Source organism: Ursus maritimus, unplaced genomic scaffold (genome assembly GCF_017311325.1).
Source record: "Ursus maritimus isolate PB19 unplaced genomic scaffold, ASM1731132v1 scaffold_24, whole genome shotgun sequence".
Classification (NCBI taxonomy): Eukaryota; Metazoa; Chordata; class Mammalia; order Carnivora; family Ursidae; genus Ursus; species Ursus maritimus.
The window spans coordinates 7790836-7801613 of NW_024424897.1; the positions used below are offsets into that span (position 1 = coordinate 7790836).

General features: G+C 55.8%; 1 protein-coding gene across 1 annotated transcript; it reads left to right on the forward strand.

The window, feature by feature from the left end:
• The first annotated feature begins 804 nt into the window (after window positions 1–804).
• On the forward strand, window positions 805–7052 carry CPSF4L (cleavage and polyadenylation specific factor 4 like). The gene is made up of 5 exons (XM_008693713.1): window positions 805–907; window positions 1441–1491; window positions 3162–3314; window positions 5965–6060; window positions 6955–7052. Exons 1-5 carry the CDS (start codon window positions 805–807, stop codon window positions 7050–7052), a joined length of 501 nt encoding a protein of 166 aa, XP_008691935.1.
• The last annotated feature ends 3726 nt before the right edge of the window (window positions 7053–10778 follow it).

Consider the following 10778-nt stretch of genomic DNA (forward strand, 5'->3'; position numbering starts at 1 on the left):
AGGGATGGCGTAATAATAATAAAACAACATTTGCATAGAGATTTCGTTTACAAAGCACTTTCTCAGGGGTGGGAGGCGCTCGGGTGGCCTGTGGAATCCTGGCGGGGAGACCGTGGCCTCTGGTTGGTTCCACCCCCAGCCCGAGCTCCAAGCTCGAGGTTGTGTGCGCGTAAACAAAGCGCTATTCATCCGACGATTTCCGATTCCTCTGGATTTCGTTCCTTTTTCCCTCTCCCATGAAGAGCTCACTCAGGGCTTGTCACTCAGGCCAGAAAAGGGGTGTCAGGAGTCCCAGAGGGAGGGGTTGGCTGGGGCCTGATTGGAGGGAAGCACCCCTGCCCCGCCCCCCCTCACCCTTTGGCCCCCAACCTCCTGGGAATCGGAGCACTTGTTTTATGCAACTCTTCACAGAGCTGACCTGTGGCTTTGTCTTCATGTTGAAAGAATGAGCACAGGTCTGGTAATGTCTGCGCATTTGTTGTGTGTATGTCTGAGGACACCAGGGAGAAGAGCAGTGCGGGGGCCTTTGCTGATTCTTCCCCAGCAGCGTGTATTGTGAGCGGGATGTCCTGTCCTCTGTCCTCCGTGTGGGGGTGCGGGGCCCTGGGGCCTCTGCACCTGCATCAGGTGGGCATGGTGAGACATCTGTGCCTAGAGAGTAGCTCTGCTGTCACCTGGCTGCTGGCCCCCGGAGATGAGGGCCGCAGCGCTGGCCCCTGGCCCCTTAAGGGCCTCCCTTAAGGTATATAGGGCCCACCTGCAGGGGCTTAGACAGGTTTTAGCAGACCCGGCAGGAGATGGAAGATGCAAGAGGTCATTGCTGGGCTGGAGCAGCTCACCTTCACCTTCGAGAAGGATGTAGAGCTGCAGAAGGGCACTGGCCTCCTGCCTTTCCAGGGCATGGACAGTGAGTGAGGACAGGGTGTCAGCCGTCCCTCTGGAGGACCTTGCGCCATGCCCCCTCCCCCCAGTCTTCTCTGGAGGCCTGTCTGCTCAGCTCCGGAGGGGCAGCCCCTTCACTCAGGCTCACCAGGGAGACTGAGTTGGGAGCTTAGTCCCTCCCTTCTTATGGGCTCAGGCCTGGCTTACATCCTCTCCGGGATTCCAGGAAAATGGGGTTGACTTCCAGGAAGCCCGTTTCCCAGACTGGGAAAGCAGAGAGACACGGAAGGTGAATTGTGAGAAGCCAGGAAAGTCCTCTTTGGCCCCCTGAGCTCCCTGGGGCCTTGTGCCCCTCCTCCTGTCTGTTTCAGAGTTGGGGGGCTTAGGTTCTGAGGTCTCGAGGCTGGTGATGGAGGCCAGCATCCAAAGAGCCAGGACTTGGGGCCCCTAGGCCCAAGCCTTGGGAAATTCAGGGTTGGGGGGGCACTTCCTGAGGAGGAAAAGCCCCTCCGGCAGCTGCAGCCTGTCAAGAGGCTACCTTCCTTCTTCCCCTTCTAGAATCGAGCTCAGCTGTGTGCAACTTCTTCGCTAAAGGGCTCTGTGAGAAAGGTGGGTCAGCGGGAGAACCTGGCGGTGAGGGGAGGGGGTGCAGGGGCAGTCTAGACTACGGTGGGTTCTGCTTGGCCTGGAATAGGGTGTCGAATCTGCACCTGGGGAGGGGAGGCTAGAAGGGAGTCAAATTCATCTTATAAGGAGGCAAAGGGCGGGTGGGTGGGTACGTCCCTCAGGAAGTCTTCCCCCTCCCCGTGAAGGATTTCCCTGGCTCAGCAGCACTGATTAGGGTAGCCAGGGCTACCTGGAAGGGGACATTCCCTCCTCTCCGCCTGGCGGGGGGTGCACATGTTTCAGGGTTTCGGCCTACGTGTTCCCAGGAGGCCCCGGGCTTCTTGAGTTTGCTCCCAGCCAGGAAAGCGGCACCCTTCTCCCTACCCCCACTTCTCATCCTCTGGATCAATACGGGATCTGACCATCTGTTCTATGCAGTCTTTATGTCCTAAGCTGTGGCCATTTCTGTCTCTGAAATGCTACCAACAAGAGTCCCCCGTTTCTCCCCCACCCCAACTTGGATCAATGGATCCCTCCTTCCAAGCCCCTCTCCCCCAGTACTGGAGGCCTGACTCAAACTGGGGGTTCCCGACCTCTGGCTCATGAGCCACGCACAGGCTCTTCCTGTAGAAATACACAGTTGCCCCAAAAGTCTTGCCTTCAATCTGGGGGTTCCCAGGCCCCCTATAGATCCAGGTTAAGTAACCCTGCTAGTGTGAGTTTAGGACCAGTTTTTCAGATCCAAGTGACCCTGTTCTTGGGAAGCCAGGGGGCGCCCAGGCGGGGTGGGGGGGCTGGGGCATTACTGCCATGCACCTCGCACCTCATTTGTCTTGTCAGCCCTGGACGATGGGGTGAGAGGGAAACCGGCTCGCTCCTCACTTGAGGCTCTGTGCAGCCAGGACTGGGACGCCCCCTTGGGTCCTCCCTGCAAAGCAGTGGACCACAGAGACACCGTCTCGCCAAGAAATACCACTGCTCTGGCGGGAGGTCACACCCAAGCAAGTCACTGGCCCGGGTGAGGGGAGGGCTATTTACAAACAGCCTTCCCAGGTTCCCTCCCATTCTATCAGAGAGTCAGCCAAGCATGGGCTGGTCCTGCTCAGGAACTCAGGAACTGGGGCGTCCTTCCTGCTGAGATAACAGAGTTACATAGAACATTTCCACTTCCTTCTAAGTTGTTACAAAGCTGGCTCTTAGGTCAGCACCTTAAGTCTCCGGACTCAGGACGCAGAACCTCTTTGGCAGTTTTCCCAAGGCCTGATTTTCACGGGCCCTTCGGGAGCACTGGGTGCCCCGGACTGGAACCACGGCTCTGCTCTCTGGTAGGGGCCCCACCATGAGCCTGGAGGAGAGGGGGTCGTGAGGCACCGGGGAGCTGCCCTGACCCCTGGGGCTCCCCGGGGTTTGAGAAGGGCGAGGACAGGCCAGGCAGAGAGGAGAGTTCGGGCAGAGGTGTGGTTGTGCCAACAGCCGCCTGTCAGGACTACAGCGCGTTCTCCGTGTTCTAGCCTCCGATTCTAGCCTCCACCAGGGGTCAGGTGATGGGATCGAGGGAGGGCAGTGGGGGGTCTGAGCCCCAGCCTCTCCTGGGGAATTCCTTCCAGGGCTGAGCTGGGTCCAGGCTGTCGGCAAGCGGGCGCCCCTCCACCTGGGTGCTCTGGTGTCCCCAGGGAAGCTCTGCCCCTTCCGGCACAACCAGGGGGAGAAGATGGTGGTGTGTAAGCACTGGCTCCGAGGCCTGTGTAAGAAGGGCGACCAGTGCAGTTTCTTGCACCAGTATGACGTCACCAGGATGCCCGAGTGCTACTTCTACTCCAAGTTCGGTAATGCCCGTTCCTGGCTCCAGGCCTTGCCCCCGGAGATTGGTAGTGGGGACTGTGAGAGGGGTGGAAGTTTTGAGGGGGGGCACTCAAAGGAGGTTGTGCATGCCTGGGGGGACAGACCAGGCCTCTCTGATCCTCGGGGGCCTGCTTCTCCAGCCCCCTAGACACAGGGGAGCTGTACTCTGGGGTCCCTGTGTCACTGCCCCTGCAGGCTCAGGTACACACGGGTCCCTCCGAGGGAAGGAGAGGGTGTGGCTGGAAGCAAAGGCTGACCTTTTCCCACGGCAGTCCTGGCTAATTGCCTACCCGGACTGACTGTCCAGGTGCAAGCCTGGAACGGGCCATCTCTCTGTCCCGGGGTGGGTCCAGGCCAGGGGGCCCCAAACAGCAGGCATTTGGAAGCCACTGTCACGATGCTTGCCCACAGAGCACCTGTGCTGCCGACCTGTATCATTGTCTGCTCTCTTCATTGTCTTGCTATTATTATCTTATTTTAGAAGGAAACGTTACAACGCTTCTGTAAGTAGAAAACGAGCGTCTCTTATGGGCAGTGCACGGTAACTGTAAACAAGCAGTCATGAGGCTCAAGGCCCTAGCCTCTCAAATTATCTTGTGTGGTCAGGTCTGGACCAGTGTCCTCCTGCCCTCTGGCCTCGGGACCTCCTTTTGTCATCCACAGGGCTGCAGAGGGGGAAGCCACTACCACTTATCACCTCCTTTAAGAGTGGTCTGCGAATGTTTCAAATCTCATAAAATATCTTCCCAATAAAATTCTACAGCTCAGTTCTTTTCAGAGCTGGAAGGAGCCCTAGGGGTTATCTAGTCTGGTGCTTTTCAAACTCTGTTCCAAAAGAATGACCTGGGGGGAGAGAGCTGACCTAGTCTCCAGGGACCTCTCTGAGACAGCTGCAGGGGGTCGCTGTCCCCCATTAGTGCCAATGGCGGGGGGCGGTGGGGGGCAGTCCCAGGTATGCAGGAGGAAGGGCAAAGCATCCTCAAAGAGCTCCTCCCAGGCCAAAATTCCGTGTCCTGCCCGCATGTGTTCTTTGAAGGGAAGGACAAAGTTTATCTGGAGCCTGGCTCCCCTTGGTCACTACCTAAACCTCTTTCATTAAAAAATGCCACTTATTCATTCCTTCAATAAAACTTGGTTTGGTTTTCTTTTGGGACTTGGATATTGTGCTGGGAACAGGTACAGGGATAGGACCAGGTTCCCTTCTGCCCTCAAATATCTCACTGTAAGGGGCATCCATGCAAATCATTGATGGTAGTTCGTAACCTCCGTTACTGCTCTTGGAGTAAATGAATCTCTCTAATATCCTATCAAAGTAATTATCGTTCTTCTTGCACGTAAATTGTTTTATTTAGAACATTATGTTGGGAGGTGTTGGAGCACGAAGGGGCAGCTGAAGGGGGCCAGGGTCTTTGGGCCCTGCCGCTGGCTGTGAAAGGCTGAGTGGAGGGTGCCACCTGCTGGCCATTGGAGGAACGCGGAGACGTGGATCCAGGCCGGGGCAGAAAGGAAGCTTGGCAAAGGTGACTTCCCACCACCTGACCTGTCAAATGCTCAGCAGCCCTGGGAGGGAGGGAGGCGGAATATGTCACTTCCATTCCTCAGGAGGCTGGAGCCCAGAGTCAGCGCTCTGCCAAGGGCTGCAGAAACGATGAGCATGTACATGCGAGGAAGCTGGGTGATTGTGGCCACGGCATTTCCCCTGAGCACTGGTGTTCTCGTTCTCATTCTCGTTCTTGTTCGTGGGAGGTGGTTTAAAACTCTTCTCCAGGTGAAACCTGCTTTGCAGAAGCACAACCTAGAAAATAGATCTCTGGAGCAGTTTGAAAACCAATGGGGGTGAACACTATAAAGTTCCTTTTGATTCTGAGAAGCACCGAGTTGTAGATTTTTAAGGAGGACGAGATTGGAAGCATTCACTACTTCTCTATTCAAATGAGGTGGAAAATAAGCCAAATCTTCCCCATGGCTCCTTCAAAGCCCCTGGGCCCCTAAGAGAAATCTAAGAAGGTTATCACCACAACTCTCAAGTGGTCTGTCCAACAGGGCTGGCTCCTTCAAGGGGACCCGAGTCCTGGTCCAACCCACAGACCGATTACAGCACAGGCGTCGTGAAACTACAGGTGTCCCTCTGTGTCACCTCTGGCCTCATCCCGGTGCCAACTTGGGAGCACTACTCTGCTCTTCTTGGCATTTCCACTAAAAAGGACTGCGCCCTGGTTCTGGAAGCACTGTAGGTCTCGTAGCAATGAAGACGAGAGGGCTTCGATCAGAATGCATCCACGATGTGTCTTCTTGGATCGTTAACTGCTTGCTCTGGGTCTCCCCTCCCCACCTCTCCTCTCGTTCCTTCCTCTCTGGTGGCCTCCAAATGCCTTCAGTTCCAGCCCTTCCTTCTGGATCTCTGGCCCTGCCTCAACTCTTCCAGATGTGTTTATTCTGACCCAAGCCCTGCTTGGCGATTAGTATTGGGATCCAACCCCTTAGACTGCAGGAAGGGTTAGAAAAACCTGTCTTGAAAAAGCAGCTGATGACAGGCAAGTGGCTTCTATGCAAGGGGCAAGGTCAGTCCAGTTTGGGGAGGGTGGAGGTGACAATGAAGCTGAGCCTGCTTTTAAAGAATGCTGGACTTTTCAGGTGACTGTAACAACAAGGAATGTTCCTTTCTCCATGTGAAGCCAGCTTTCAAGACCCGGGACTGTCCTTGGTATGACCAAGGTTTCTGCAAAGATGGTGAGGCCTCAGTGGAAAGGGAGCACTAGGTGATCGGGATGGGCGGCGGGCTGGCAGGGGAAGGAGGCATATTCCTGAGGAGGCCCCGCAGGGCCTTCCCAACAGGAGGTCCTTCCATCGTTTTCCCCCAGGCCCACTCTGTGACACTGTGACATTCAGCCTGGTGTGGCACAGACGGCCTTCTTGCAGGCTTACCTGGGTTCCGATCCCGGTGACTTTGGAGTGCATCAGTTGTGTGACCTTGAACAAATTGAACTCATTGCCTCGCTTATGAAAAGGGGAAACCCCTCCCTCGGAGGTTTACGGAGCTGGTCAGATCTAGGACCCCGCGGGAATCCCTCGGCATAGGGGCTGGCCCACACGACACAGTTCATCTACATTCTCTTCTCTATTTCTCTTACCCACCACCCCCCTCCCGGGGGGTGTGCTGTCACTGAAGCTCGCTCCCCCTGCCCCACTAAGACGCAGGGACCCCCACCGTGGTCCCCGTGCTCTGAGGACCTCGTGCTTTATTTTCCTTTGTCTTCAGGCGCGTCGTTCTGAGGCCTTGGCAGTGTTGGTTTTGGGGGATTTTAGGGGAGGATAAGTAAGCTGTGGGGTTAGCCTTTCCTCAGCTTGTACTTTCTGGAGCTAAATAAAGATGCCACATGACCGTCTACAACCACATCAATCCGCCAAGACGTAGTGTGTTTAGGGACGCTTCCAATGCCATTGTTTGGGAGCTGCCCCGACGTGTTCCGAGGTCGCCTTTCCCCTCTCAGTCACACGGCTAGGAAGCAGGTGCTTTGGGCAGTCTGGAAGGGACAGGGAGATTTACGCACCCCGTGAAGTGGAGAGCCTGTGACTCCCGGTGAGCTTTGTCATGTGTGTTTCTGGCTGTTCTTTGCCTGGCAGGTCCCCTGTGTAAGCACCGCCATGTCCATAAGACAATGTGTGTTAACTACTTAGTGGGCTTCTGCCCCAAGGGCCCCCACTGCCACTTTGCACAGTAAGTATGACCCCTGGATCAGCAACTCCCACCTAGTACGGGGCCCGTGCTCTGGCTTCTAGATCTAGATCCTTCCATACCTTCACTGGCCCAAGGTGGGAAATGAAGTGTCTGGTGAGCATCTGCCCAGTGTTTTCCTTGCTCGCTTACCTTGCACACCCAAACCCCCTCCCCTGCTGGGTGCTGCACTGAACTCTACCCCAGGCTGTTAATGTGCTTTCGTGCTGGGCATGGACATACAGCTCTTCACAGACTGTTCTCGAAATGAGTAGAAACCCTTAATACCCACCCCAACCTTCTGCAGTTCTTCCTCATCCCCTGGCTGGGGTCTGAGCTCCTTCCCCACGGGGTTCAGAAATGGGAAATCTGCAGCAGGTGGACACAGCATGCTAATGAGGTGGGGGCTGGAGCCAGGCTGTAATCGGCTCTCTCTCTGCTTCCCTCAGTCCCAAGATGAAGCTTTTATTCAACTCGAGCTCCTTGAAGGTGAGTGCTGGCAGGAAGGGGGCAGGTATCTGGCTCCCTTTCCTGCACATGCTCCCTGGGGAGCTCTCTCTCTCTCTGGCTCCGCACTGTTGCCCAGCTGCCCCCACTGTCTCATGATCTGCTCCAAGTACCCATCCCGGGAAAAGCACGTGCCACCACCCAAACCCACTCCAACTCTATAACCTCTGCTTCAGGTAGGACTGCTCAGCTTATCAGCCCCCGAGGCTTTCCTTCTCCTCAGCTGGGTAGCCTGTGTGTGTGTGTGTGTGTGTGTGTGTGTGTAATCTCTACACCCAACATGGGGTTTGAACTCATGACCCCGAGATTAAGAGCTGCATGTTCTACCAACTGAGCCAACCAGGTGCCCAACGTATGTGGTAATTCAATAAAGAACGAGGGGCCCAGCTCCGGATTTGTGGTCCAAAGGTGTTACTCCGATCTGGGGCTGTCCTGGTTGTGCCCAATCCCTGTGGGAACATAGACTCTTCTTCCTGCTATCAGGCACTAATGAGCACCTCCCCACATCAGGGGTCTGCAAACTTCAGCCCATGGGCCAGATCTGGCCACTGCCTGCTCTTTGTACAGCCTGACACCTAAGAATGACTTTTTAAAAAGATTGTAGGAAAAAAGGCAAACGAAAGAATATATTGTTAACACGGGAACATGAGAATGTCCGTTCTCGAAGTTTTACTGGGCCGAGCTCATTGCTTCCGTATCCTCCAGAGCCGGTCTCAGGCCTAGGCAGCGGGGCCGAGCTGCTGCAACAGAGCCCAGCTGGCCTGCAGAACCAAACATCCTTACTATCTGGTCTTCTACAGAAAGCTTTTGCTAACCCCTGGCCTGGCTGACTGCATGTTGGGCTGCTGGTGGAGTCTGAGAGGTCAAAGCAGGCGTGGGAACAGGGCTCTGCTCAGCGCTGTTAATCAGGGTCCCACATCCGGCAGCTCAGGGGGAGGGAAGGCCGGTGCCGGCTCGGGAGGGCGCCCCCTGCTGCCTTTGAGTGGGATCGGGCTAGAAGGTGGGAAGCCTCTTCCATGACGGTGGGCAACTCCCAGGCGCATTTGTAACTCATCAGGAGGCATGCTTTGGGCAATGGAGGCTGTCAATAACGGCGTCTCGAAACCTGGTTTCCGCCAGAACACCTGCCCAGAGCCTCTGCCCTCAGTTTATGTAAAGCCACCGTGTCTGCCCAGAGGGAATGTCTGCAGTGCTTTCTCCTGACCTTAGCAGCAGCTTGTCAGCTGGCCACGGCGTTCAGCACCTCCTGCTTCTGCCCGGGAGCCTCGCAGGCCCCCTTCCCCGACGACGGAGTGTCTGCTTCTCCACCCTCAGAGGAGGCTCCAGGAGCACCAGGTCTCCTACCGCTCGGGGCTCAGGGCACTGGAGCAGGGCCCGTGCTACACGGTGAGTAGCTGCGGACAGACCAGGCCATTGCCCCGCTGAGGGCGAGGGAGGGATGAGTAGCTGCTGTCGGTCAAGAACGAACACCACACGGGGGCGGGGGGGTAGGAGTGCGAATGAGGGGGTGGGGGGGCACCGGTAACCCCAGTGTTACTGCTAAGTCTCCTTGACCTCAGGTGACACTTACATCTCCGGCCAGACAAGACTTTTTCTTTAAAAGCTAGTAAGTTAAACAGCTCTCACCTCCTCCTTCCCTATGAATTCTGAGTTCATACATCATGTCCTCAATATCTGGGGGGGGGGGGGCAGGATTTGGTAAGGAAGGGAACATAGCACCTTGTTTTTCTGGTTCTGTTGTGTTTTTGCTATTTTCTGGCTTATCAGGGAAAAAACCTAACTTCACGAGATCGTGTCTACGCGGTCCCGTGCTTCTGACTCTGTGCTGTCAGAGAAAGCTCCATTGGGAGGGAGGGGCGCAGAGCTCTTGCCTCTCCCATACATTTGATTTGGGGGCCTTCGAACATCTGCAGCCCTGGAGCTTCATTAAGCGAGAATCCATCGCACTCCTTAGAATGACAGCTGACCAGCTCTCAGGGCTCCCTAGACCGGTTAGGGTATTTCTCTTGGGATCTGAATTTACAAAGAGTCACACCGCTCATCTTTTTCTTTTAGTGTCGAAACATGGGCCATCATGCCAGCCAGTGCAATAAGACTCCAACAGGTAGGAGTTATCAAAAAATAACCCCCGGTCTGTGGGCTAACTGAAGACCCAGCGAAGACACCCAGTGGCCATTCTGGGGGGTCCTCTGGTCCCAGAGCCCCAGTGAGCCCTCGTGTCGGCCTCCACAGGTCAGGAGATGCGAAGCAGCCTGCGCCATGCAGGCTTATTTCCTCTAATCCTGTGAGTGAATGGGCTGCTAAAAATACAACAGGGCTGCCAGATGGACTGTGGCAGGACGAGGTACCCAGAAAATGGGGGAGCAGAATGTACGTACACCCAAAACCCAGTTTGTGGGAAATACAGGTGTCCCGGTCTGTGCAGCTCCCGCACCGCCAGCGACAAGCCTGGGCCGCGTGCCACAGTCCCGTGCACATGACTTCACCTGCTGCTACCAACTGGTGATTAAATCCACGGTTTTCTTTAGCATGACAGCAGCTTCCCTGCGTGGCTTCCTTACATTTAAGGCAATACTCTGAGCCTGCCTTATGGAAGGAGTTATGGGGAGGGAGATGGTACAACAGGGCCTATCTTGGGGAGGCGAGGGAGTGACAGGGACCATTTCATGTCATACTATCTATGCTGATGCCTAAGTCAAAGGTCATTGTGATTTCGTCCACCGGGAGAGGAGCGCAGGGGCGAGGCCAAGCCTTTGGGGGAAAGGGAGAAAACAGGAGGAGGTGTGTGGTGGGACCAGGCGTACCCCACCCCCCTTTGGCAGATGTGACAGCTGGCCCCCCCGGAGCTGGAGGGTAAGGGGACAGGGCAGTCGAAAGCCATGCTGGCCCACAGCACCGCAGCTCCACCCGGGCTGCCGGGACAAACGCCACGTGGTCATGGAGGCAAACTGCTTCATGTCGAGCGTCCGCTTGCTCGTGGTGAAAAAGGAGCATAGCACCAGCCCCACTGGGTGGTCAGAGGGATAGAACGTGATCATGCACGTAAGAACTTAGCACAGTACTTGGCTTTGACAGAGCGGGCGCTCAAACGGTAGCTGGCCTTCCGTGGGAATTGTGGCGGGGTCTTTCTTGCTTGGTTCAAGTTTAGCATCTGAACATGGGATGCTGCCACAGAGGTTTCTGAATTCCTGCTGTACCGTCAGCCCTTGCTGGAATTTACTGACGC

What these genes read in the sequence shown, in the direction of transcription:
- CPSF4L (XM_008693713.1), top strand. Translation starts at nt 805, where the DNA reads ATGCAAGAGGTCATTGCTGGGCTGGAGCAGCTCACCTTCACCTTCGAG. An exon ending in TAAAGGGCTCTGTGAGAAAG is followed by an intron (nt 1,492 to 3,161) that starts GTGGGTCAGCGG and finishes TGGTGTCCCCAG; the next exon opens with GGAAGCTCTGCCCCTTCCGG. An exon ending in CTACTTCTACTCCAAGTTCG is followed by an intron (nt 3,315 to 5,964) that starts GTAATGCCCGTT and finishes TGGACTTTTCAG; the next exon opens with GTGACTGTAACAACAAGGAA.